Genomic DNA, 27,314 nt, shown 5'->3' with positions numbered 1-27,314 from the left:
GGAATCCTGTGTCCTCTTCCCAGTCTCAGACTCCCCGCCCGCCCTCTCTCTGCTGAGGCTGGGCAGTGCCCTGGCAGCCTCATTTGGTGCCTTCGCTGGTGAGGAGCCATCGCCTTCCTGTTGGGTGTTTGCCTTGGAGCATCCGGGAAGTGAGGTTGCCCAGCACCCTTGGGCCGCCCAGGAGAGGAGCGTGCTAGACGTGGGCAGGCCTCCCTGAAGGGTGAGAGGGAGCCCAGGCTCCCCGCTCACCCCTCTGCTCCCCTTGGACGGGCCTGGCCCCGGTCCTTGGAAGCGGCAGGGCCATCCCCTGGGACAGCCCCTCGGAGGTAGGAGGGAGTGGCGGTCCCCCACCGCGAAGGAGGCGCCGAGCAGGGCGATGGTCTCCGGTGCACTCCCATTCTCTCCCTGCACACTCAGATGTGGGTTCCTCCCCTGTCTGTGAGGGGACGGAGGTGCAGGTACTCCAGAAACCTCTCTCCCTCTAGCTCCTCAAGGGATTTGTCCACTTATTCATTCGGCAGACACTTACTGAGTCTGGTCCCATTGAGACACTGAGGCCCCTTGGCTGCCACATAAACAGCTTATGGTCACGCAGGGCAGGTGGCCAGCGCTGGAGTAATGGGGCAGAAGGAGTGGTGAGCCCGCGGCCGGTGTGGGAGCTACAGGAGTTACGTGGCTCTCGGACCCTGTCCCAGACTCCCTCACTCCAGGGCTTCCCTGGCCATCTGACAGGTGCCCCTTGATTCCAAATAGAATTCATTTCTGCTCCGAGGAAGGTGCTGTCAGGCGGCCTCGGGGCGGCCTGCGGGGCAGGCCCTGGCTTGGGATACCTGCTCTGCCGTTGGCTGCCTGGTGGGCCTTTACCGGATTATTTTAGCTCTCTTGACCTCTGTTTGCCACTTATGAAATGAAAGTAACAGCCTGTCTCTTTCCTTCCTCTGGAGGGCAAGTCTTATCTGCTTAGATCCCACAGTGTCTTATAAAGCTGAGAGTGAGAAGGCTTTGGGGTCTACTGCTGTTTCTGCAGAACCTACAGGCCACACTCCATGCACTGAGTCCATTTCAGTGGAATCAGGGAATCCAGGTCCCCGACCTCCCTTCAGGAGTCAGTGCTGTTCTAATTATAGCCTTCTCGGCCCTGTTCCCCTGGCCCCGTCTGTGCTGCACGTAACTCTGTGACTGTGGGGGGGAACCCTCTTTTCAGATGAGGAAGTGGCAGAGAGGGCTCAGGAACTCTCTCCAGGTCGCGAGGGGTTCAAAAGTGGAAAGAGCCTGGGCCTGAAGCTCAGGTCTCGGCGACTGTTGCAGGGAAAACATGGTGTTCTCTCCCCCTCCTCTCCTGTCCTGTACCCCCTGCTCCTGGAAGAGCCGGGCCAGGTCCTGGATGTGACAAGCCCTCTGGGGAGAGCCCCTCGGGGGGCGCGCAAGGCGCTGGCCTGGAGAGGCAGGGTGGCCCTACCTGTGTGCTGCGCTCGCCTCCTCTGGTCTCCGGTTGTGCTCTTACTTCTCAAAGCTTTCCCCATCTTTTGCCCTGGTGCCCCTTCCCCAAAGCCCTGGTAGCTGCTCTTGAGCCCGGATTTACAGGTGAGGAGCTCGCTGCCGGGAGAGTGGTCACTCCCCTGGTCTGGGCCGGGCACCCAGCAGGCGCTCAGGGACCACGGGCGGCCGGCTTGCCGGGGCCCACACGGCAGAGCCCTGGCAGGAGCAGGGCTGGAATCCGGGCCTCCCGGCTCCTGGGCTGCTGCTCGCCTCCGGCACTGGCCACAGGCCACGGTGGTGACATGGTAGGGCCCTCCAGAGGGTCAGAGGGTGGGGCGCGCTGGTGTGCTGTCCTGGCCAGAAGGGGATGCATACAGGGAGGGGCTCCTGGCCGGCCTCTTGCTCCTCTCACGTTGCCGTTTGTTCCCTGCAGGGTCAGGAGAAGCATGAAGAGTCTTATACCAAGAGCTCTGACAACCCGCAAGCAGAATTCCACTCCTCAGGGCTGAGGGCTGAGGGCGCCTCCGAGGAGCTGTCTGCGGCCTCCTCCCCCGATCAGTCCCCTCCGCCCTGGGATCACGCCCGCAGCCAGGGCCCAGCTCCTGCCTATGTTGCCAGCGGACCCTTTAGGGAAGGCGGGCTCCGGGTCCAGGCCGCCTCCCCTATGGGCAGGGTGAACGGGCCGCTCTTTGTGGACCCCAGAGACCCATTCTCTGCCACGGGCCTGCAGCGAAGGTTCTACCACCAGGACCAGTCCCCTGTGGGGGGCCTGACGGCTGAGGACATTGAGAAGGCCCGGCAGGCCAAGGCTCGCCCGGAGAGCAAGCCCCACAAGCAGATGGTGTGTGCAGGGGGGCCTCCAGGGTGGGGCTGGGGGCTTCCCACGGTGCTGTTAGCGTCAGGCCCCCTCTTCGGGGACATTCTTCGGGTGCCGTGGCCTGGAATGTCAGGCACGGAGGCCTCTTCTGGGAGGGGTGTGCTGCTGGGCGGAGCTGCTGCCCTTTGGGGGTGGAGAGGGCGTGCGGGGGGCGGTGTGAACCCCTGAAGGTCGGTCCTGTCCCTGTTCACTGATCCCCTGAGGTCTCTTTCTTTTCGCCCTCTAGCTCAGTGAGCGGGCTCGCGAGCGGAAGGTGCCAGTTACGCGGATTGGGCGGTTGGCCAACTTTGGAGGTGAGGTGCCAGTCCCAGTGAGTGGAGCAGGGGCCACCGCGGGGCCTGTGTGCGGCGGGGAGGCTGGGGACCCAGGGGTGCCCCGGGGAGGGTGGTAGCTCCTGTGTTAGCCATGCCGGGATGTTTTTCCATGGGTGGGCGATTCAGTGTCTGCCCCAGCTCACCCCTGGGGGTCGATGCGTGGCTGATTCCACGCTGTGGGCTGCGGCTCTGCTTCTCGGGGGGCAGCGTCTGCAGCATCAGCTTTTCACTCAGGCCTTTGGAGGCCCCTCCAGGGAGGAGGTGGGACAGTGGGGCTCTTTGGCTCCTGGACCCAGTGGTTTTTGCCCAGCCGTTTGGGGACCCGTTTGCTGGATTCCCACGGGCCCGCAGGCATCAGTGGAATGATAACGAGGTGCCGTGGCCCCGAGCTGCTGTCCTCCATTTCAGTGTGCTGAGGAGTTGTGAGTTTGTTCTTTTCTTTAGGGGTTTGCATAGCCATTGTGTCCAGTACCCCGCTGTGCTCTCTTCGTCCAAGTCGGAGGATCATTTTATAGTGAAGGTTTACAGCAGTTGTCTCTGCTTTTATGACATTGTATTGTCATATCTGACCAGGCTGTTCCTGTTGAAAGTGCCGTCCTTTGCTATGCTTCTGCTTGAAGATGGAGTGACTTCTCTAAAGCCCGCTTATCCTCAGTAGGTTCTCCAGACGATACAGTTAACGAAAGTAACAGCCTTGGCAACTTGATTCGCGTACCCACCTGGGGCAGGTGCTTATTTGCATGGCTCTGTGTAACAGTGGTCTCATTGATTGGTTCCTGTTGATGCTGGTGCTGACGAGTCATGAAAGCCCGCTCTCACGTGTCTGAGCCTTTACCTACCTGCCTTTTGCTTTGCTGGTTTGTACGTCTCCCCTCACACAGACCGCACATCGGGCACGCTGCTCTCCCCGGCTGCCTCTTCTCTTGTGGAGACCCTGTCTTACTCCTTGTTCGGGGGTGGATCTGTGCTCCTGTTAGCCTGGCCCTCTGGAAGCTGGCCTGATGTGTGGGTTCTCACGTTGAAGGAAGGCTGGCTGTCTTCCTTAGGTGCAGAGCAAACTAGGTTAATTGGATAGAATTTTCTCAAATCTGAGGTTTTCTTGCGTGATTGTTATCTTAAAATGAGGCAACTGCTGCCACTTAGCTTTTCAGGAATCCAGCATACAGTTGTCATCGGAGTTCCGGCACAAAATTGTTGCTTCATTTCACTTTAATGGGTTAGCGTTTTAAGCAGTTCCTCGTAGAACATTGTAACTCCCTGGGGTGCCACTACCAGAATGGGCTGCTCTGGTGGCTTCCAGGGGTCCTTATTGCCCAGAAGACATGGCACTTTCCCTGCTTTGCTCAGTGGCTATTAGTCGGGACATTTATTATTCTTAAAGTATTAGATGGAGATTCTGTTCTCTCCCCCATTAGTTTGAGGGCAGGAACTGTTCTCTTCTTACTTTGTAGTTGGTCTTTCTCTGTAACCTATAATCCTCCTCCCCTCATTGCAGACCAGGGCTCACCACAGAGCTCTGTCCCCGTAAGGCTTAGTGTGACTGATGTATTTTAGAACGGGCGTAAGCCTGTCTCGTGAGTCTTTGCCGGGGTGGGGTAGTGGAGGACCTGTTTGGGAGAAGTGGTTAGGATGAAGGTCGTGATGGCCAGTTAGTATCTGATGGAAGTCCTGGTGAAGCAGGCAGGAGTCAGGCCTTTTTGGGGGGTGGGTTAAGGAAAGCAGACTGAAGTGAAAGCGGTTGTCTAGGAAGGTGTGTAGGACAAAAAGTCAACTTCGTTAAAACCAGGGTACAGGGCTCCCCTCAAGGCGTGGGGGATGTGGGCTGCCAGAGGGAGCTGGGGTTGGGGTGAGGAGAGACCCTGGTCTTTGTAGGGGCTTTGCACCATCAGGAGCCTCTTGAGCCCTTGCTGACAGCTGCCTGATGCCTGGAGCCGCCCTTCAGAGTCTGTGCTGGAGATTTGCTCACAGCTGTGATTCTCAGCGGCACACGTTGTTGCCCGAGCAGTTGGCAGCTCATGTTTCAGGATTAGAGGTGGCAGGATGGGAGCAAAGAGGAGCCAGGTCTGGAAAGAACGTGAAGTTCTGGCCCCAGAGGTGAATTCTGGGCCTTCTACCCTATCCAGAGGTTTTCACCTTTCGTGAGTGTGAAATCAGTTTAATGGGTCAGGACCAGCATTTAAAAAACAAACTAAATAGAATGGAATTGAATAGAAAAGGATCAGAATTAGTATCATAGATGCTTAGAACTGCACATGTTGCAAAAATATTTCTGTTTCAGAGATCTAAATATACTATCGACGTATGTTCTTCATTGCATTGTGAAGTATATGGCTTACTGGTGGGTCATTATCTAAACAGTTGGAAGTAACACTGCTCTACCTTCTTCTCCTAGAAAATACTTCTGGCCTTTCTTCCTCTCATGAGGGTGAGATGTTTTTGAGGTGTAGACTAACAGACTTTAGGAAGTTGTTACACTGCAGGTATGAAAGAAAGGGATTGCTCTAGATCTCAGGGGGGTAGGATTGTATTTGGGAAGGTCAGCAGCAGGTATTCAGCTATATAGAGGCAGAAGGCGGGGCTTTCCATTTGGGTGGCTCCTTCTGATGCTGAGGTGGTGCAGGAACTCTAGGTCTAACTTGGCCGTGGAACATTATGGCTCTGATGCTATGGGCATGGTGATCTTTGGATATTAGATTTTGTTGGAGAATGAAATGAAAGATAGCATTAGATATTGGATTTGGGGTCAGAACTGGACTTTAGGTCATCATAAGATTTGGGTTATAATTCCGGCCCTGCTTCCTGTGACCTTGGGTCTTGCCTTGGTTTGCCTTTCTGTGAAATAGGGCAATAGTCAATTGCCATTGACTCCAATGGGAATATATTGGTAAATGTTCCATGTGTATCTGAAAAGAATTCTGGCATTGTCAGGTGCAGTTCGTCTATCTGTCTAGTCTAGTTTGTTACTCATATTAATCAGATCTTTTAATGATTTTTTTGGTATGTGTATTCTTTCGTTCTTTTTTTAAAATTCTTTTTAAAATTAATTTTTATTGGAGTATGGTTGCTTTACAATGTTGTGTTAGCCTCCACTGCACAACAAAATGAATCAGCCATACAAAAACAGATATCCCCTCCGTTTTGGACTTCCCTTCCATTTAGGTTGCCGCAGTGCATTAGATAGATTTCCCTGTGCTATGGTATGTTCCCATCAGTTGTCTGCTTTACACATAGTAACAATAAAGTATAGGTGTCAATCCCAGTCTCTGAATTCCTCCCACCCTACCTCTTTTCCCCCTTGGCATCCATACATTTGTTCTCTACATCTGTGTCTCTATTTCTGCTTTGCAAATAAGATCATCTGTACCATTTTTCTAGATGGTATGTTTATTCTGTCAGCTATCAAAAGAGACATTTAACAGTCTTATGCTGTGATCATGGATTTACCTACCTCTTAGTTCTGTCAATTTTTGCTTTAACGTTTTGAAGCTGTGTTACTGGTTGCTTACAGATTTAGAATTCTTATATCCTCCTGGGGATTGACTCCTTTATTATTATGTCTTACCTCTCTTATCTCTATGAAAGTCTACATTGTCTGATGTTTTCCAGCTGTTCTTTTGGGGGGTGGTGGTCAATGTTTACATCGTATATCTTTTTCCTTCCTTCTCCTTTCAGCCTTTTGTATCGTTATATTTAAGGTATCTCTTTTGTAAACAGCATATATATATTTTCTTTTCCTGTGATTTAGGTACAGACCATTAATCTTAATCTTCTAATGTGAGTATTTAGTTCATTTACATTTAATGGAGTTGCTGATGTATTGGGGTTTATATTTACTGTCTTAGTCTTTGTTTACTGTTTGACCCATCCATTCTGTTTCCTTTTTTCTCTTCTGTCTTACCTTCTTTTTAAAAATTTTTACCTTTTTTTTAATTGAGGTATAGTTGATGTATAATACTATGTAAGTTTCAAGTGTACAACATAGGGATTCACAATTTTTAAAGGTTAGGTTCCATTTGTAGCTATTATAAAGTATTGGCTATATTCCCTGTGCTGTACTATATATCCTTGTAGCTCATTTATTTTATACATAATAGTTTGTACCTCTTAATTCCCTACCCCTTTCTTCCCCCTTTCCCCTTCCCTCTCCCCACTTGCCTTGCCTCCTTTTGAATTAATCAAAGAGTTTTTTTTTATTGTATATGTTTTCTCTTTATTAGTTTGTGTGTTATTCTACTATACTTTTAGTGGTTTCTCTTGAGATTACAGCATACATTCTTGACTTACTACAATGTAATAGAAATGATTATTTTTACTACTCCCCCAGTAATGCTAGCACTTCAGAACAGTTTAAATCCCTTCTTTGTGTGTGTGTTAATGTGGATATGTATTTTGTTTCTACATGTTTTATATTATATACTAAATTATTAAGATATGTTAAACCTTACAAGATGTTATTTCTTTGTATAGCTCGTATGAATTTAGATTAGCCACATATTTACCCTTTTTGTGTTTCTTTCTCCCTTCATTTTTTTTTTTTTTTTGCGGTACACGGGCCTCTCACTGTTGTGGCCTCTCCCGTTGTGGAGCACAGGCTCCGGATGCGCAGGCTCAGCGGCCATGGCTCACGGGCCCAGCCGCTCCGTGGCATGTGGGATCCTCCCAGACCGGGGCACGAACCCGCGTCCCCTGCATCGGCAGGCGGACTCTCAACCACTGCGCCACCAGGGAAGCCCTCTCCTTTCATTTTTATATTAGAATTACTTGTGGGGTAATTTTCTTCTTCTCTGCAGAACTACCTTTTCTCTTTTTTTGTAGTGCAGAGTGGTAATCATTAATTCTCTGTTTTTATTTGTGTGTAAATGTCTTTATTACACTTTTTGTTTTAGAAGGTATTTTGGCTGGGTATAATACTCCATGTTCAAAATTAATTCTTTTGGACACTTTAGCAATATTATTCCATTGTCTTCTTTGTTTTGTTTTGTTTTGTTTTTGTTTTTTGGCCGCACCACGCGGCATGTGCGATCTTAGTTCCCTGACCAGGGATTGAACCCACGCCCCCTGCAGTGGAAGCGCAAAGTCTTAACCACTGGACCACCAGAGAAGTCCCTCAGTTGTCTTCTTAACTTCCATTGTTTCTGTTGAAAACTTAGCTATTCGTTTTATTGCTGCTCCTTTGAAAGTAGTTTGTATTTTGTCCTCTGCTTTTAAAATTTTCCTTTTGCTTTTGTTTTCCAGCGGTGTGACTGTGACATGCTTGGGTATGATTTACTTTGCTTTTATCCTGCTTGGGATTACAGAGCTTCTTAAATCTGTGCTTGATGTCTTTCATCAGTTTTGGAAAATTCTGGTCATTTCTTCAAATATTGTTTCTGCCCTGTTCCCTTTCTCCTCTCCTTCTGGGACTCCAGTTACACATATGTTAGATCTTTCCCTTCTGTCATGTGTATCTCGTCTACTCTTTTTTATATTTTTCATTTGTGCTTCAGTATTATAGGTGCAGAGGAGATGTCTTATCTCCTCTGCACCTATGAAATGAGGGAGAACTGGACGATTATAGAAATGAGACCAACAGATAAAGTAGGCACTAGAGAAAACTTACCAGAAGGAGTTGAGCACCATGTACCTGACTTCCTGAGGGTACACGCTGCGCACTTGCTGTCGCTCTAAGTAGCCAGCGCTCCTCCGGTGCTCTCTGAGGCAGCAAGACAGATGCCCTTTAGGTCCAAGAGAAGTTTGTGCCCTTGGCAGGGGTGAGGGAGCATGGTTTCTACTTTTTCCAGGAGCATACTTTAAAAGGGACTCTTGTCTGTTTTCTGTCACTTAGAGCCTCTGTGAAGGAGATTAGGGCAGTTATAATCTCCAGTTACAGATGAGGAAGCTGAGCCACAGTTGCCAGTCACCCAGACCCATATGTGCATCTGTGACAGTCCTGGGACCCGGGCTGAGGAGGCCTGTATCATACAGATGGCAGGCTGAGCCTGTCGCCCCTGAATTCGTCCCGTCTCCCCTGAGCCAGCAGAGGGGCTGTCAGGTCTTCCCCCCCGCCCCGCTCTGGCCTAGTTCTGAGAACCGAGAACACTCTACAGGGAGCTTCGTCCACTGCTCCTTCCTGTTGTCCTTCCTGCGATGCTGTGGGTTGCAGCCCCCTCCCAGGCCCCCTCTTCTTCCCGGTGCTTGGTGCTGGCACAGCGTGGAGGATGCAGGGTGATGGAAGAGAAGGTGGAATTACCAAGGGTTCGGGAACACCTTGAAGTGACGGAAATATCCTTGTCCGCTGCCTTTGCTGTGTGGACTTTCTTGTCTTATCAGATCAGAAGGATTGTTGGATGTGTTGGAAAGGGGAGGCCTGAGAACAGTGCCTGGCACGTGGGTGGTGCTGTGTGAGTGAAGCGGTTTCACCCTCAGATCTGGCCCGTGCTGCTGCAGAGGACCTCCATCCAGCCTTGCTCTGTAAACATGCCTGGGGGTTCCGGCAGGTTAGGCGCCCCTCACTAGGCCTCCTCACAGACGGTGCTGTTTGTTGGAAGGTTTTTATTCACTTGTTTCCTCTGTGTCTGTGGGGTGCTGCTCGGGGGCACTCATTTGGCTCTGAGGACCTGCAGAGGGACTTCGGGGAGGAAGGAGCTGGGCCAGGGGCCTGGGCCCCCTGATCAGTCCCACAGCCTGGAAAGCGGCCCAAAGCACCCCCACCCCCTTGGGGAGACCCTGCTCCTTGCTGCTCGTCACTGCCACCGCGTTTCTTGCCTGCAAAATCTCCGTTTGTGAGAGAAATGTCAGGAACTTTCTTGGAAAGGACTGGCGCCTTCTCACAGGCTAGGGTGGTGGCCAGGCTGCTGACGGTGGCCATGGGCCCGTGGAGCCGGCTCTGTGGCTGGTCTCCCCTAGGACATCCGTGCGGGCCGGGCCGGGCCTGCCTGTGGGTCAGAACATGGACAGGCGCTGTCCTAAGGGCTGGGGGGCCGAGGTGGAGTGGAAGGCCTCAGGTGACGCCGCAGACTGAGTGAGCACGGGCTCGGGCTGTCCTCACCAACGCGGGGAGTCCGAGGCAGAGGCGCTGATCTCCCAGGAGCTGCCTGCAGGTGCCGCCCGGCTCCGGGGGGGGAAGGAAGAGCCTGGCTGGCCTCTGCCAGGTTGGGGATGGCGGGAGGGCCAGCCTGTTCTTGGTTCACTAGAGCAGGAGCTCCTGAGGTCCGGGCCGGCGGGGCCGCAGTGGGGAGCCTGTCCCTTGGCAGCTCCTCGGACCTGGCCCTGAGGGAGCTCGTGGGGGCACAGAAGGAGCCTGCGGCCCGCTTTGCAGAATGTTCCCTCCGTGATTCAGTGTTCAGTGACAGGTCCTTGGCCTTGGAGAGCTTTGGCTCTGCCCAGCAGCCCAGGATGGGCCAGAGAAGAGTTCGGCAGAGCGTGTGAGGGGGCCCAGCCGGGGGCCCTGCAGAGAAGGCGTCTGCTCTCAGTGGCCAGCCTGGGTAACCTTCGACACGTCTGCCTCTTTGGTAGGCTTGTCTTTGGACTTGATGTAGGCAGAGAAAAATCTAGAGGCGGAGAGACATTGGGGAAGGTCACTGCAGTTTGAAGGTTAGCGTTGCTGTTGCCATTCGTTTGCTGAGTTGGACAGTGTGCTGAGGTGGGGGGAGGGGAGGGGAGTTACCATTTGACCGGGGACGCAGCTCTGTGCCCAGTGTCCTCCGGGGCTGGGTTGGGGTGTCAGAGGGAAACAGGGCGTGGCAGCTCCATCCCAGCACGCCAGGGTGTCCTTGGGGGCATTTCCAGGTGACCGTGGCCTCTGCTCTGGTCGCCAGAACTTGCGACCCACCAGCAACGTGGGGTGTTGAGCACTTGAAACGTGGCTGGTCCAAGCTGAGACATGCTTCGAGGACGAAATGCACATTGGATTTTGAAGACTTAGTACAAAAAATAAAAAATAAAAAAAGTAACGTCTCTCTAACGCTGTGTATACTGAGTACTTGTTGAAGTGATAATGTTTTGGATACACTGGGCTAAGTAAAATATATGATCAGAATTCCTTTCACATGCTTCTTTTTGCCTTTTTTAACATAGCCCCCAGAAAATTTAAAATCATATACGTGGCTGGCATTATATTTTTTTGGCAGCACTGGCCTAGCCCTTTGAATAGGAGAAAGGACAGTAACAGCGAACACCTGAGTAGTGTTGCCTTACGCCAGCCCTTCTGGAGGGCTTCACTCTTATTCAGCTATTTAATCCTCACACTGACCCGTGAGGCAGGAGCTACCTGGCAAAGCAGAGGGTGAACGGTTGTGTAATGGTGGGTAAAATGTACTGCAAAAACATCTTAAAAAATTGGGCTATCCTCTTATGATTTTTAAAATGTATTTTTCATTAAATAACTTTTTCAGTAAATTCAATAATAATTTTCATAAAAGTAATACATAATCATTGTAGAAATTTGGAAAATGTAGAAGCATGTGCAGGTGTCCTTGCCCGGTGTGAGGACTCCCAGCCCCTCCAGGACTGTGGCTCGCCAAGGCCACTGGCCTCGGGCATCTTGCATCTTCCCTGGGTCCTTTGCTGTCCCTCCTGCTGTGGTCAGCGTGCTCCTCCAAGTATTCCTCACTCTCTCGCCTAGTGTGCTCCCGCCTCCCAGGCCAGCTGGAACTGTATTTCAGTAGAGGAAATAGGCCCCGAGCCAGGCTCCTGGGCTTTCTGTGTGCATTTAGTGGCACCTGCTGGCCTCCTCAGGCCTCTCCTAGACAGTAGGGATCATCCAGTTCCAACCTCTGGACCAATGAGATGTTAATAAACCTTGATTTCAAAGATTGCTGACGGGAGAAGGAGGGCCTGGTACCCCACTGTCCTTAGACCACCGTCAGTGCCTGTGGGGCCTTCCCCGCAAGTGAGGGCTGTAGCCTGAGCTCCTGGGACTCCCCATGGCTTTTGCAAAATGTTCCAGTTCCCACCAATGACTGCTTTATATTGCAGTGGTAATGCCTCTCCTTGCGGCTTCAGTGAACTGGGTTAGAGAATTCTAGAGTATTGGAGGCTCTTCACACAGACTGTGAAGTGGGCGGCTGCATCCCAAGGGGATGCCCAGTGTTGTCAGGATGTCCTTGGCCTGCAGCCATTCCTGGCCCACAATCCATTTGTGCTGCATCTTGCCCAATGCGTTTCTCCGTCGTACGTTGTTTTGGAGGTGTGTGTGTTTGTCGCGTGAGCCTGCAGCAAAGGTGATGGAAGTGGCGGTGGAGGAGGCTTTTTCAGCGAAAGCACCAACCTTGAGGCAGGTCTTCTCTGAAACCAACAGCTGTGTATCTCCTACCTCCTTATCCCCTCCCTTTTCAAGATGTCTGGAGTGTCAGCGAAGGTCCCCAGGGGAGCGAGGCAGGTGTCTGTGTGGGGCTGCTCCGGGCCTCGTGGGTGGCGGGCAGTGGGCAGCCCCTGAGCGAATGTCCAGAGTCCTCAACCTCCTCCTTGCAGGTCTGGCCGTGGGTCTGGGCTTCGGGGCCCTGGCCGAGGTCGCCAAGAAGAGCCTCCGCCCTGAGGACCCCTCAGGTGAGCTGGGCCCATGATGGGGAGGGCAGGGTGGGCCCTGAGAGTTGGGCCTGTCAGCTCCCAGCTCCTACCTGCGTTCCCCGAGGGTTGGCCTCCAGAGGCACCTTTCATCTTGTGTTCCGTGTTCACGGCAGCCCTGGAGTTTGAGGCCTGAAGGCTGTTCTGTTCCTGTCCCGGCCCACGTTGGCTCACCCAGCCGTCCTGGTTCCTCCGGGCCCTCACACCTTCCCTCTTCTGATAGGAGCCTCCGGTTTGGCCCTGCCTCTGCCCCCGCTCTGCAGAGCCGCTGGGGTCCCAGGTCTGGCCAGGTCAGGTGCCCAGGGCTCTCCGTTTGGCTGTGGTCGAGGGGCGTGGGAGCTGCTGGAACAGACCCCATGGGCCCCCCATTCCCCCACCTCGTGACCTGGGGTGGCCATTACCCCTCCAACTTCAGACGCTTTGTCTCTGAGGTGAAGATTGTGACTCCTCTGTCCCCTGCCTCCCAGGGTCAGCCTGGGGTCAGGTCAGAACACTCAGTTCGCCTTGTCTGGGTGGCCAGCTGTGGGTGGTGCTCCATGGAGAACATTCTGCAGACCGGCTGCTCTGAAACCTGGGGTGCTTAGGGTGCTCTGACGGTGGGTCAGGGGGCAGCTGGAGGCTCCACCCACCTCCTGCCCGGTCCCCTCCCCCGGGCTTGTCCAGGTGTTGGGGGGAGGCGGCTAGGCAGGTGCAGGACGCTTTCCCTTCAGCAGGGTCCTGGGGGCTGTTGAGAGCAGCCCTGCTAGAGCCATCTGCTTGGTGGATTTCTCAAAGTTTACTTGAAGTTCTGGGCTGAGTGCCCCCTGCCCCTGGCCCATTCAGGGGACATCAGTTCATTCCGGTACTTGACACCTCCTCCCCCCTTCCCTGGGGACCCTGAGTGATCCCCACTGTCCTGCTGTGCTGTGGTCCCTGAGGCCCTAGCTACAGCCTGGGGGCCCTGAAGGGGGGCCTGCCAGCCACCTGGATGGCCCCGCTTCACCTGCAGGACCCTCTCGAGGGGATGGGGGCCTCTGCGGAGAAGGTGCTAGCCTGTCCTCCAGGCCCCTGAGTATGTGTGTGTCCTTGGAAGGGACGGGAGAGCAGAGAGGATTAGGGAGGGTATTTTTAGTGTCGGTGCTGAGACTCTGGGAAGTGAGAAGCCAGCCTTCCCCAGGCACAACCTCTCCCATCGTCCCCCTCAAAACTGGCTGCCCTCCGTCCTGCCCCGTCCAAGCAGGAAAGAAGCTATACTGGCCCCAAGGTTACAGCTGGTGTCCTTTGTCAGGGAGCCGGTGGCCCTTGTTGGGGGTCAAGAGGCCTAGGTGCCACTGGCCCAAGAGCAGGACACGGGGCTCAGGCCCAGAGGGATGTGCTCTAGCTTCCTGAGCAGGCCTGGGAACCCCTGGGCCTGGAGGGCACCGACCAGCCTGGCCCAGGCCTCCCCAGGGGCTAAGCCTCTCCTGAGGGGGACACGTGCCCACCACACCCTTGAACACCCCCGGCTCCCCCCGGGTTGTTTTCAGAACCAGCCTTGCCCGGGCAGGGGCCCAGACTCCAGCCTGTGGACAGTGGCCAGCCGTGAGGAGTGGCTGCCTGGGAAGCTCAAGAGGGCCGGGCGCCGTCCCTGGATTTCGGGGGCGCCGCTGTTGCCCGGGTCTGCTGTGTCCCTAGGGGAGAAGATCTCCCTCCTCCTGCCGGGGCTGTGGCGTCTCTGCCCTGCCCGCCTCTCCTCAGGGACACAGGCCCAGGTCCCGGCCCACAGGGCCCAGGGGCTGGGGAGGGCAGAGCGGACATAGAGGGCTGCCTATCCCTGCTGCTGCCCGAGGCGAGGGGTGATCTGGGCACCCTTCTTGGCCTAGACACCCTGGAGTGGCCCTGCCCAGGGGCTACAGCTTTCTTGACCCCCGGCAGCTGGGCTGCTTCCTGTGGAGCTGAGATCTCTCCCCTTCCCGGGACCCTGTCCTGCTGTCCGGGACCTTGGGGTGAGCCTAACCCCGCGCAGGCCTAACAGCTGCCGCAGGTGTGGGCCTTCAGTCTCACATTCCCCTGCAGCCCACCCACCCTGGTGTATCAGAGGCCAAGCTGGGCACGGCCCCGGACAGAGGGCAGTGGCATGACGGCCGCCTCCCGTGTTCGTGCCTTGGGGACCCAGCTCAGACCCACTCTGAGCGCTGGGCCAGGCCCGTGGTGATGCTGGCTGAGGAAGGTGCCAGGCTCTGTGGGGGGCAGCCCTCGGGGGTTCCTGATCTAACTGGGCTCACAGGACAGAGGGCAGGAAAAGCACCAACTGCCACTGGGTCACCCCCTCCTCATCACCTTGAGTCACCACCCTGCACCCTCCCACCCCCAACTGTGCTGAACGGAGGTTGTCTGCACACCTGAGGTCCCTATGCGTTCTCCCCAGGCCAGCTGGCACCAGCCGGGTGAGGCTGTCCTTGACCATGAGCTCCCCTCCCTTGAGGACTGCGCTCTCACTGCAGCCAGTGGCCCCAGGTGACTGTGCAGAGAGTCCAAGGGTGCTGGTGACCTTTGTCCAGCACACTGAGGGGCGAGGGACAGTGACTTGGCAGGGGCTGATACGGAGGGAGAGACCCCGTGGGCGAGCCTGTGTGTGTGTGTGTGTGTGTGTGTGTGTGTGTGTGTGTGTGTGTGTGTGTGTGTGTGTTGGGATGGTGTTGGAGGTGGGCCCGGGGAGACCTGGGTGACCCCCGAGGGCCTTCCTTGGCATCTGGGAGGTGGGTGTGAAACGTGGGATTAAAGTTGCATTGCCGGTTTTGTGGACCCCGAGGAGGAGAGACGTTGACTGAGCCCTTTGTGTCAAGCTCTGTGCTGGGACTTTACTGCATCTCACTTAAAACGTGTTAAACCCTGACGTCTTGTTATTGTCCCTGGACCCACAACCAGGGGCGGGTGGAGGGGCCTCTGGGGGATCCCAGGCCCAGCAGCCCCGCCTGAGGGAGGCCATGGTGACTTCGCTCCTCTGCAGGGAAGAAGGCCGTGCTGGATTCCAGCCCCTTCCTGTCAGAGGCCAACGCGGAGCGCATCGTGCGGACGCTGTGCAAGGTGCGCGGGGCGGCGCTCAAGCTGGGCCAGATGCTGAGCATCCAGGGTGAGTGCGGCTGCGTGGGCTGGGGGCGGTGAGGCAGCGTAGGGAGGGGAGCTGGGGGCGAGCAGTGGGGGGCGCCGCACCTGGCCCCGATGGGAAGGGGTGGGAGGTTTCCTGCCCACGGGCTTCTCTTGTTTGAAGCTTGGCTGTTAACCCACCTGGGATGTTTAAAAACAGTGTCTGAAATAGGAGCCCATGGTTGTTTTTCCGTCTTCTTTCTGAGTGTTTTGACATGTCCAGAGGTCCTGGCATCTCAAAAGTTGGGGAGAGTCCGGCTGATTCCCCCTGGTGCCCCGCGCGGTGGTCCGAGGGTGCTGTTTGGGGAGCTCACGGGCCTGCGGTGGCGTGACACCGGGGCATGGGCTGTGTGGCCCCGAGGAAGGGAGGCCGGGGGAGACGGCGGCGGCTGAGCCGGAGGCTGGCTCACTGCAGCCCCCAGAGCAGAGCTGGGGTTCGGGGGGCCCTCCGGGCTTCTGATGGTGCCTCCCAGGGAGGAGCACCCGAGGGGCTGCTGTCCTGAGTGGGAGCACAGCCAGTCCCCCCACAAGCAGTCAGATGGACTCACTGAAGTGGCCAAGTGCAGGACAGGAGTAACCACCCAGGCAGGTGGGCGCGGGCACTGCCTGTGCCGGTGCGGACTCTGGAGTGGCACGCGCCCCTCGGAAGCCCTTCTGTGCGTGAGCCCCGCCTCTAGGACGGAGAGCCTCAGAGATGCGGTCAGGGCCCTGCAGGAGCGGCTTCATCGAAGGATTCTTTCTGGTCTCAAATAAACAAACTGAAGCCAGCCGCTGTCCGGCTGGTGAGCTGCGTGTTGAAGCTTCTGTGTGTGTTACAGAATATTTCAGAAAGCTATTCAACGACGTGGCAAGTGCTCGTGAGAAACGGCTGCAGGAGGGGAGTCGGCCAGAGCGTCTCCAGGCAGCGTGACTGCAGTCAGGGAAAAACGCATAGGGAAGGGTCAAAACGAGAAAAGAGATCAGTAGTTCTCTGTAGGTAGATTATGGGTATTTTAAACATTCAATACGCTTTGTTCCCTAAATGTCTCTCTTTTATAATCATAAGAAGCCATGCCTGCTCTTTCTAAGGAATCCAGCTCCTCAGGTCCCTGGGTGGGGGTGAGTTCCTAGGCCGCGGCACACGCTGCCCCGCACGCCATCGGCAGGGCCCCAGCTGCACAGACGCACCCAGTGCCCGGCTGGGGAGGGGTGCCGTGGGCCGGGCTGCGGGGGTCTCTGATTTGGTTGTTGGCTGAGGTGGGCCAGGAGCGTGCACGGGTCAGCGTCCCTGCGTCCCTGCGTCCCCTCTGGAGCCTTGGTCCGCAGTGTCGAGGGTCTGTGTGCCAATGGGGAAACGCTCCGCGGGAGCAGGGAGGACCCGAGGCTGGGCCTGCTGTGTGGCGTTGGGCCCGTGCCTCGTCCTCTCTGAACCTTGGGTTCAGCGTGTGAAGGGCAGAGCGGCACCTCGGCCTACCCCCCGGGAGGCCTCGCTGGGCAGGGCTGCTCAAGGTGGCCCGTGCACCCTCCTTCCGAGGGGTCAGCCTTCCGCGCTCTGAATGCTCTGCTGCCTTCCAGACGACGCCTTCATCAACCCCCATCTGGCCAAGATCTTCGAGCGGGTCAGGCAGAGCGCAGACTTCATGCCGCTGAAGCAGATGACGGTGAGGCCGGTGCGGCCCAGGGTCCGGGCGCTGGCAGCCCTGCGGGAGGGGTTGGGGAGGGCCCCTCAGGGTGTCCCCGGCGGTGCTCATGGCCCCTCCCTGGCCTCTCCCTCCAGAAAACTCTCAACAACGACCTGGGCCCCAGCTGGCGGGACAAGCTGGAGTACTTTGAGGAGCGGCCCTTTGCAGCCGCCTCTATCGGGCAGGTGCACCTGGCCCGCATGAAGGGCGGCCGCGAGGTGGCCATGAAGATCCAGGTGGGCACCCGGGATGTGGGCTCAGTGCCCTGAGGGGCTGCACAGGGCCGAGCCGGGCCCTGCAGTGCGGGGCCTCTGCACCCCACGTCCCCTGTGTGTCCCTGTGCCCAGGGCAGGGCCTGTGTCTCATCACTTCTGTCCCGGCACCTGGTCAGCGGTGGGTGCCGAGAAGTATTTGCTAAGTGAGTGACTGTAGGAGGGAGGACAGCCTCCCAGCACGCTTGGTTTGGTGGGGGCAGGGACTGGGGACAAGTGACTGTCTGGGGCCTGAGCCGAAGGGATGGGGATGGGGGAGGGAGTGGTCGGCGGTGGAGAGCAGGGTCGCAGTGGGCCCGGGGGTCACGGCAGCCCTGGTGGCTCTTGGCTCTGCCTCGCGGAGGTGCGGGGTCCGGGAGGGACACAGCTGGGCAGCTGGTGGGTGGCAGGGGGCGGGGGCGCCGCGGGGCCCTGCTGTCTGTCTGCCTGACTCCCCTGTCCCCCGCAGTACCCCGGCGTGGCGGTGGCAGGGGGGCGGGGGCGCCGCGGGGCCCTGCTGTGTCTGGTGGGTGGCAGGGGGCGGGGGCGCCGCGGGCCCTGCTGTGTCTGTCTGCCTGACTCCCCTGTCCCCCGCAGTACCCCGGCGTGGTGGTGGCAGGGGGGCGGGGGCGCCGCGGGGCCTGCTGTGTCTGTCTGCCTGACCCCCCTGTCGCCCGCAGTACCCCGGCGTGGCCCAGAGCATTGGCAGCTGGTGGGTGGCAGGGGGCGGGGGCGCCGCGGGCCCTGCTGTCTGTCTGCCTGACCCCCCTGTCCCCCGCAGTACCCCGGCGTGGCGGTGGCAGGGGGCGGGGGCGCCGCGGGGCCTGCTGTGTCTGTCTGCCTGACCCCCCTGTCCCCCGCAGTACCCCGGCGTGGTGGTGGCAGGGGGGCGGGGGCGCCGCGGGGCCTGCTGTGTCTGTCTGCCTGACCCCCCTGTCCCCCGCAGTACCCCGGCGTGGCCCAGAGCATCGGCAGCTGGTGGGTGGCAGGGGGCGGGGGCGCCGCGGGCCCTGCTGTCTGTCTGCCTGACCCCCCCTGTCCCCCGCAGTACCCCGGCGTGGCCCAGAGCATCAGCAGTGACGTCCACAACCTCATGGCCGTGCTGAACATGAGCAACATGCTTCCAGAAGGTCTGAGGCTGCCGCCGGGCAAGGGCAGGCCTGTGGGCGGGCTCTGGGGACCCCGGGGGCCTCCCGGGGAGCCCCCAGTCCCCCTGACGCCCTCCTCCCTGGCCCAGGCCTGTTCCCTGAGCACCTGATCGACGTGCTGAGGCGGGAGCTGACCCTCGAGTGTGACTACCAGCGAGAGGCCGCCTGTGCCCGCAGGTTCAGGTGCGGCTCCAGCCTCGGGCCCTTGCCCGTTGCTCCCGCTGGGGAGACAGAAGGGGCGGCTTCGGGCAGCCCATTGTGGGCTGAAGGCTGCCCCCCCCCCCCCCCACTTCCCCTGGCTCTGAGGGGCGATGGCTGGGGTTGGGGCCTGAGGCTGGGGCCGTGTCCCGCCCAGCTCGGGGCAGGGCCCTCCTCCGCCTGGGGAGCTCACCGCTTGCTGTCCTGTGTGTCGCCCCAGCGTGTTGCTTGGGTGCGATCAAGGAGGCCCGGGTGTGACCTCCCACCCGCCCCTGCTAGGGAGCTGCTGAAGGACCACCCCTTCTTCTACGTGCCCGAGATTGTGGACGAGCTCTGCAGCCCCCATGTGCTGACCACGGAGCTGGTGTCCGGCTTCCCCCTGGACCAGGCCGAGGGGCTGAGCCAGGAGATCCGGAATGAGGTGGGTCACAGGGTAGGCCTGGAGCCCCGAGGCCCCACTGTGGGGCAGAGCGGGCAGGAGGGCTGCTGCGTTTACCCACCTGGTGGTACGCTTGGCCTCAAAGTCAGCTCTGGGCGTGAGGCAGGATGGGGTGGAAGATGGGGAGGGAAATGGGAGTCAAGCTTCCCCGGCCCAGATCCAGGGGCCACCGGGTGGCCCGGTGCTGGTGACGAGGACCCACCCGGCCCCCAGATCTGCTACAACATCCTGGTCCTGTGCCTGAGGGAGCTGTTCGAGTTCCACTTCATGCAGACAGACCCCAACTGGTCCAACTTCTTTTATGACCCTCAGCAGCACAAGGTGAGTGCCCAGTGGGGCCCCCACAGGGAGCCTGAGCTCCGCTGGAGCAGGGTCCGAGATCTGGGGGTCTCAGCCTTCTGCCGCCCTGTCCCCCCAACCCGTGCTCCACTGGGGCAAACCCTCCCCGGTATCGCCCGTTCCCAGGTGGCTCTTCTGGACTTCGGGGCGACTCGGGAATATGACAGATCCTTCACGGACCTCTACATCCAGGTAGGGGCGGAGGCAGGGCTTGGCCTTGGCCCTTGCTCTCCTGAGGCTCAGATGGGATGCTTGGGACTCGGGAGTGGGCGGGCGGGCGGGCTTCTGTCCTCATGTCCCTGCCTGTCCGCAGCATTTGGTGCCCGTGGATGAGGCCGCAGCCACCTCGGGCTCAGGGGAGTAAAGCGGAAAGGTGGGTGGGCCGGCAGCTGGCCTGTGTGGGGAGGGGCAGTGCTGGCTCCCTGGACCCCCAGGAGCTCCCCTCTGCGTGCTGCCCACGGTCCCCCCCTCTGCACCTCCGCCCAGATCATCAGGGCTGCTGCTAACCAGGACAGGGAGGCCGTGCTGAAGAAGTCCATCGAGATGAAGTTCCTCACCGGCTACGAGGTCAAGGTGAGCTCCCCACCCCCCCACCCCCGCACCCTCCACCGTGGCTCTGGAGACACACAAGGCTTGCTGAGCCAGACTCAGCCCCGGGCCATGGACTGCTTTTCCCTTGAAATCTGAAGGGAATCTTAGTTTACAAATGAGATCAGAAGTGACAGCTGCTCTCGAGGGTCTCCACAGGGCCCCTGGGCCGGCCCCGCCCCAGCCCCGGGGCCGAGGGCCTCAGAATGCCAGGGGACTGGCCACCAAGCTCTTGTTTTATGCCCCACTCCAGCCCATTCGAGATCCCAGTCGTCGTGTTGGCGCTCGGGGCCCGGGTGGGCGGATGGGATGGCAAAGCATCAGGCCTCACCGGGGAAGGGGTGAGGGGAGCGCTGGAAGTAATCGTAGCAGCCCTTTACATGAAGGGGCGACCATCTGTGTTCCTGTCACCCAGAGCCCACTCAGAAAGCAGCACTTTCCTCTCCTGATGACAGTGGGGAAGGGTTGCAGACACACAGGTGGGCTCAGGTCTGCCACCCACGAGGAGTGCAGAGGCTCAGGTCAGCTTAGGCCTATAGGCTGTTCTTCTGGGAATGACGGGTGTTTCGGCCGCGGACCCAGCCACTTCCTTTCTTCTTCCACGGAGCCCAGTTCACACATTAATGATGTTCGCCTGGCCCCTGTTGGTTTGAGTTTGCACCCTGGTTAACGTTCTTCAGTCTGGTTGAAACACTCACCTACCTGGCCCACTCGCCGGCGAGCGCTCAGTCTAGGCCCCGTGATGGGAGCCCTGGGCTGGTGAGGGCTCTTTGATCTTGCCTCCACTCACCTCCCTCCAGGCCATGGAAGACGCCCACTTGGATGCCATCCTTATCCTGGGGGAGGCCTTTGCCTCGGAGGAGCCCTTTGACTTTGGCACCCAGAGCACCACCGAGAAGATCCACAACCTGATCCCCGTCATGCTGAAGCACCGGCTTGTCCCGCCGCCCGAGGAGACCTACTCGTTGCACAGGAAGATGGGGGGCTCCTTCCTCATCTGCTCCAAGCTGAAGGCCCGGTTCCCCTGCAGGGCCATGTTCGAGGAGGCCTACAGCAACTACCGCAGGAGGCAGGCCGAGCAGCAGTAGCCGCGGGCCCGGCCGCTAGGCGGGACCCTCCGTCCTCCTGCCGCTAAAACTCGTAGGAAGCCAGTGGTAGCCACGCTCCGTTTAAGCTTCACCCAGTGAGAGGGGGCCGCGCTGATGGGGGGGCCGCTGCTCAGAGCCCGTGGCCAGCACTTATACACGGTTCTCATCGCTGAGTGGGTGTGGGGTGAGAGGCGCCAGCACGGAAATGCAGCCCCGCTGCTGTCTGGCAGAATCTGCTTATTGTTTACTCATCCTCTGAAATGACTCTCGATAAAAAGACGATTTTATTTCCTTTTCCTTTTTGTAACAGGGCTTTTTGCTAATGTGAATGGTAACCAGGAGAAGATGAGGAGAAGATGAGAGTTCTCCCTTTGAATCCCTGCCACCAAAAAAAAAAAAACCAAAACCAAAAAACAGAAAAGCCTTTTTGGATTTTATGGAGTGTGTAATACAAGGTTTGTGTGTGTGTGTGTTTCTAGAATGAGATGTGTGTTTTCTGCCTTTTCCTCTCCAGCTTGGATCTGCACCTGGGAGAAGTGCTGATCTGAGCAGTGCCGACAAGCACGACTTCTCCGAGCAAGGCCCACCCACACCTGCTCTCTGGCTGGTTCCTAGAGGCTTTTTTTGACAAGCAGAGGTTTCCAGAGAACTGCTGCCCCCTGCGGGGAGGGGCGGGAGCCCCAGAAGGGGAGAGAAGGCCGCGTGCTCTCTGTGTGTGTGTGGGCCCTTCTTCCCGCTCCGGCGCCTGGGCCGTTTGTGGAAGGTGATGTGCACGTGTCATCTGCTTGGACCCGAGGGGTCGTTTCAGGCCGTTAACCTCTGTACAATTCTTGTAATTGTCTGATTTACTTGTTTCAATTAAAGAAAAAAATGCTAGCATTGTGGCGTTAATTCTTTCACGTGTAAAGGATTCTGAGCTGCTGGTGAGGACCCCGAGGTCAGCGTCACACCCTTTCGCGCCTCCAGACGCTTCTGCAAGGTTTGCCCCTGTTCCCAGCGTGAGGCTCTTGGTGCCTGAACCCGGAAGGCTCAGCCCATATTCCTCGTCGGAGAAAGGGTGTGGGGAGGGGCCGGCACAGCTGCCAGGTCCCCGCCGCAGCAGCTTCCCAGGCCCCACTGCGCAGAGGCTGTATGACACGGTGCTGGCAACCGCGGGAAAAGGTGGCCACCAGCCGGCAGGGCGAGGGCCTGGCTTGAGCGGCAGTGATGCCCGGGCCAGGGATCGAGCGCGGCCGAGGCGCACTCTCCTGGGGCAAAAAAGTTCACTCCTCGGTCACGGGGGCGTTTTGAACGTTCAAACGTCCCGGCCCAAGTCGTGGGAAGTGTCTGCTGCTTCTCTGCAGGAGGAAGATGGAAGATCGAAGGGCTGCCCCGTTTACAGTCAGCGGTGGCACCGGCAGGGAAGTCCAGAAGAGGGGAGTTGAAAGCTTCAAGGGAATGGAACACCATGCCGCCTGAGCTGTGGAAGGGACTAAGGAAGTCCTGGATTAACCCCACGCCCTTCTAGCGTAATGAGGAAGCTGGATGAGGAGAGGGACGGGCAGAAATGGGGGTCAGGCGAGACAAAAAGAGCCAGTCACCTTTTCTCCATTTCTCAGACTTTTTAATCAGGGAAAAGAAGACAAAATGCTCAATTCGAACAGTTCCCTGTTTTATTGCAATACATCAGAGTCTGGTTAATATTAAGTGATACCAACGTAAAATATCGGCGAGGCGTCTTCTGTTACATTTTGACTGTCCCACCTTAAATATTTCTGTGCAAAAGAATCCACACCATTGTTTGGTAGCAGAGAATCTCATAAAGTTCCCTAAGACAATGAGGGGATAAAACCAAACAAAATGAAATGAGTGATAAGAGGCCAAAGCAGTATCTTTTCCCCTTCCGTACACACTTATTTGTCAGCATTATATTCTAAACAAAAAAATGATTACACCCAGGCCATGCAAAACTGTACAATAATATTACAATGAGAAAAAAAAACCCTAAAAAATTTATAAAACAAATGGTATTACACTATCAAATAAAAAGGCAGGTCATTTTGTTTTCATGAAATTTCAAGGTTGACTTGTTTTCATCAATTTCCCCCCATAAATGCAATGGTTTCTGTGTGTAACGGTTGTCCCCGGGAAGGGAGAGGAGCGCCGGCCTACGGGGCAGCGCTGAAACAAGACACGAGCTGAAGCGAGGCCCTCTAATGGCGCAGGACTCTGCAGAGAACACTGGAGTTGCATGATCAAGTCATCACCAGCAAAGAGGTTTTAACGTGGGCCCAACAAAATGCCATGTGGCTTGTCTAACGAATGCAGGGGCTGGGCCACCGAGAGGTGGGGAGCAAGGCGCCCAGTTACTTCCCTGTTTTGCCCAGCGGACCGGGGCAGTGGCGAAGTCTGGCCGCTGCCGAGAGTGCCCCTCTGTCCAGAGAGTGGATACTGAGCTTTACAAAGCTCTGTGCAGCTGGGAGACTACAGTGTTCACGGCCAAAGGCCAGCAAACGGCCCTGCTGTACCTGGGGGTTAGGGATGTCCACCCACTCCTACTCTGGATTTTCTTTAATGATACCTGAGAGTCCACAGAAATGCAACTGGTCTTTCACAGAAGTAGATGCGGCCACTGAGTAGCAAAATGACAGGATTCTAACCATATGGAAGGCAGACAGAGGGGCTGAGAGGCAGCTGGGGAATGGCAGAATTTCAGATTCTTCCCTGAAACCTGGGTACAAGAATTGCTTGGAAAACTCAGTAGATGGGCCCTTTTAAATTGTATTTCATAGCCTTAAAACCGTGCTCCCTGGGAAGGAAGATAAATCACTAAGTGTAGGGATGGGTGTGTGCGCGCGTGTGTGTGTACGCACGTACGTAACGAAAGAAGTGAAATTTGCTTTAGCAATCATTTGACAAGGAGGAAGGCTTTTGTTTTTGGCAAAAAGAAATATATATATATATATATATATATATATATATATATATGTAACTTTATACACCCAAAGCACGAGCAGATTAAAGTAGTCAGAATTCAAAAGCAGACAACAAATTGGCTGAACACAGATAGCACCAAATACCAGCACATCCAGACTATGCCAGAGATGCCTCTCCACTTGTTTTTACTTTCTACTGAGGAGAGAAATGAGTTCCTGCTGCCATATACATTCTTTGAATGTCCTGCACGAGAACAAACAAAGGATAACTTCAGACAGCAACATTACATCTGTTCCATGATCTTTCAATGATCCCTTTCGATGATCATTACGTTTTCTGTGTCTCTAGAACCCAATTCCCCATCTTTCCAAATCATTCTTGAGAAGCTTCTGAAGGTAACTGCTTCATATTTAAGAATGGGGATAAGCCCAGTAGAATGATCATTATCTCGGGAAAATACCTCCCAAACTACTACCCTTGGCAGTGTTTCTCCCCCAAAGTTCTACTACTGGAAGCTAATCATATTTGGGACTGCTCTCTCACTACTGGTAAGACCATTTCAGATGACTGGAGTATAATCCACTGGGTTAATATTACACCTCCCAGTGAGCCCAGCGGCCAAGACAAGCCCTTCTCTTATCTGCCCTGTTGCGGGGGCTGCAGGGTATGACTCATCATAGTGGAGCCCAGACTTCAGGTATGGTTATATTTTGATCCTAAAAGCATCTTTTAAAAAATAAGCACCTACAGGCAGCAGAAACTTGGTTGTCAAAGCCATAAACTAATGGCTTAGTGTGGAGTCCTGTGAATCTCAGCCTGGTCTGCCTCCTCAGGGGAGAAAAGGGAGGCAGGAAGACGCGGGGGGGGGGGGAAAGGAAAACAGGGGGAGGGAGGGTCTGGAGGAGAGCGGGCCACGTGCACCTGGCACCTGGCTGGCCGGTTCCCTCCTCTCCCGAGAAGTGTCAAGCTTATGGAGCTACCGGAGTCCTGGCCATAGCCAGACTCAAGGTCTCCCTCTTGCTATCTGAATGCACCGAAGTATTTTTACGTGACGCTTTTCCAAAAGCAAAGGATTTAGAAGGTTAGAATTGTGCAGTAATTTATGCCCATCCAAAGTAAAACACAATCAAATCTGAGCAAGCACCAAGTTCCAACGTCAAAACTGTTATTATTTTTAAATTCTCTACTGTAACATTTTATAATATAACCCCCAAACAGGATCCTTTCTTCCCTCACTGAACCTCAGTAACCTGTTCCAGAGAGTGGCATCAGTGCAAACAGTATAGCTCCCTGTGGCTTGTGGTGGGGAAGGCCGGCACAGCTGCTGCCGAGGAGAAAGATGTGAAATAGGGGGCAGGGGTGAAACGACGGTGCTCCCACACTGCAATTCAGACAAGCCACTGCAGGAAAATGCTTCCATTTTAGCTGAATTTTAAAGAAGAGAGCAGAAAATCTGTTTCTATTTCTCAGAGCAATTTAGATTAAAAAGTAAAAGAGAGGCAGATTCTCTTTACTGCCATGAAATGGTTTTATTTCTCTCTCTTTCTCTACTCATGTGCTTAACCGGTGAAATGACTCTGGAGACATAAGGTCCTGGTCCTGCGTCTCATTTCCTTGTGGTAATTAAAACAGCGGGAGTCCAAATGGGAATGTGACTAACACCACAACACAGCAACCGAGGGAGGAAAAGCTTCAGCAGTCGAGGTGGCCACGCTGGGCTGACTTCCTGCCCGCGCCCGGGCTGAGCATGTCCATTTCCCACTGGGTGCGGGAAAGAGTATTTGGTTAAGGCTGGTCAAGTCCTTGCGTTTGAGGTTTTACATTATTTGGTAACTAAACCCCCTTTCCCAGGCTTATCTGAGGAAGCTCACACCCCCCCTCAAAACAGACCCCTCCCTGAGAAGCTGGCTCGGCTGGGGGCCAGACGCCTCGCTGCCACTCAGGGAGTAAGGGGTTTCGCCAAGGAGAAAAAGCACTTTTATGAACCCTTTTATGGACCTTCAGAAACTACGACATTCCTTGTGTCCTTTCAGGTGGAAGGGATCCAGAAGGTGACAAAACTGCATTTCTACATTCATCAGCAGAAGATACCAAAATACAGTAATAAATGAGAAGTGTGGTTCAAACTCTACTGCTAGAAAAAGCAATGTCTTGGATAGAAGTAAATATGCCTTTTAATGATGCTGCTGAAGAGGCTTCAAATGTTAAAAGTCTGGTTTCCAGGTCACACTCCAAACCGATGAAACCAAAGCCTTGGAACATTCCCTAAAGCTCCCAGGTGACTGCGACCAGTGTGAGGAACGGCACTAAGGGGAGCTCTCACTCCTCTCGCTCTCCTTCTGTAAACGTCAGCTGGAGGCCTTTCTACCCTTTGATTACTTAGGTGGAAAACAGACAAGAAACAATACATTGCTTTAAATTAAATGATCTCTGTCTCATATATGCATCCATCTTTTGTTGAATACAAGATGCTTCTTTTTATTATATACAGTCGGTATTTAACCTCTACATTTGTGTATTTAGTTAAACTCTATTTTGTAGTAAAATATGCATCGTTTTAGTGAACAGGGATTTACTGGCAACGATCAGGTCGACATTCACCGTGGTGCTGAAGGGGCATGGCGTGCCCGGGGCCCACCGGCGAGCCCCACGTGCTGTCTCAGGGCTACAACGAGGCTCTACTGTGAAAACAATGGCTGTCTAATCTTATTCTTATCGCTTACATTTGTGTAATCTGCCTACTTAAGCTACCTTTCAGGGGAGGGGGGAAATATTCTGGAAAGCAACGCTAAGTGTACGAAATGAAATCGGTATTCATCTGAGCTGCTCAATGAAAGTCTGCCTTTACAGCTGTTGCTCTTCAGTCGAGGGGCGCGTGGATGTGAGTCCTAGAGGCAGAATTCCTGAGTCCCCGCCTGCTACTGCTGCGGCCCTGGCGCTTCCAGGCAGGGGTGGTGGGAGATGACAGTGAGAGCACAGGGTGAGTGAGGGGAGGGAGCCCAGAGCGGCCGCTGCTCCGGCGTCTGGTCTGAGAGCAGAGGCCACTCATGGGTCCCAGCTCCCGCGGTCGGTGCTCTCCAGGGAGAGGCTCTTGGTCTTCCGGGGCGACACCGGGCTGGGAGGGCTGCTCAGGTTGGAACTGTTGGAAGCCGTGGAATGCCTCGGAGAATCAGAGTCCTGTGAGGCCCAGAGGAAGACGTCAGGGGGCAGCAGAGGGGCGGGAGGGGCTCAGGCCACCACGTCTCCCCTCCAGCCACCCTGGCCAATGAACTGACGTGACTTTTCTCCTGTCGGTAGAAAGCCCCTTTTCTGAGCTGAGTAAGAGGCACAGAAGATAACAAACGCTCATAGGCCCTTCTGCAGGTCTT

At 55.8% G+C, this 27,314-nt stretch overlaps 2 protein-coding genes across 8 annotated transcripts in view; one reads left to right on the top strand and one right to left on the bottom strand.

Moving 5' to 3' along the window:
* Window positions 1-21,909, top strand: part of COQ8A (coenzyme Q8A) — a 50,685-nt gene extending 28,776 nt beyond the window's left edge. For 6 of the 7 annotated variants that reach the window (XM_032648951.1, XM_032648942.1, XM_032648990.1 and 3 more), the window contains 13 exons: window positions 1,913-2,320; window positions 2,583-2,649; window positions 12,121-12,195; window positions 15,182-15,304; window positions 16,873-16,958; window positions 17,075-17,215; window positions 18,279-18,360; window positions 18,468-18,561; window positions 18,856-18,997; window positions 19,229-19,336; window positions 19,481-19,546; window positions 19,841-19,927; window positions 20,743-21,909. In XM_032648951.1, coding sequence (XP_032504842.1) covers window positions 1,913-2,320; window positions 2,583-2,649; window positions 12,121-12,195; window positions 15,182-15,304; window positions 16,873-16,958; window positions 17,075-17,215; window positions 18,279-18,360; window positions 18,468-18,561; window positions 18,856-18,997; window positions 19,229-19,336; window positions 19,481-19,546; window positions 19,841-19,927; window positions 20,743-21,030 — 1,767 coding nt within the window. In that variant the 3' untranslated portion in view covers window positions 21,031-21,909. The other variant, XM_032648980.1, reaches the window with a different exon arrangement.
* A 759-nt stretch (window positions 21,910-22,668) lies between these two features.
* Window positions 22,669-27,314, bottom strand: part of CDC42BPA (CDC42 binding protein kinase alpha) — a 345,595-nt gene continuing 340,949 nt past the window's right edge. The window contains 1 exon segment of the mRNA XM_032632745.1: window positions 22,669-27,123. Within this exon segment, the coding sequence (XP_032488636.1) occupies window positions 26,992-27,123 (132 nt within the window). The 3' untranslated portion in view covers window positions 22,669-26,991.

Source organism: Phocoena sinus, chromosome 1, assembly GCF_008692025.1.
Source record: "Phocoena sinus isolate mPhoSin1 chromosome 1, mPhoSin1.pri, whole genome shotgun sequence".
Lineage (NCBI taxonomy): Eukaryota > Metazoa > Chordata > Mammalia > Artiodactyla > Phocoenidae > Phocoena > Phocoena sinus.
The sequence above is the reverse complement of the archived record's forward strand: the minus strand, read 5'-3'. Positions and strand labels throughout refer to the sequence as shown.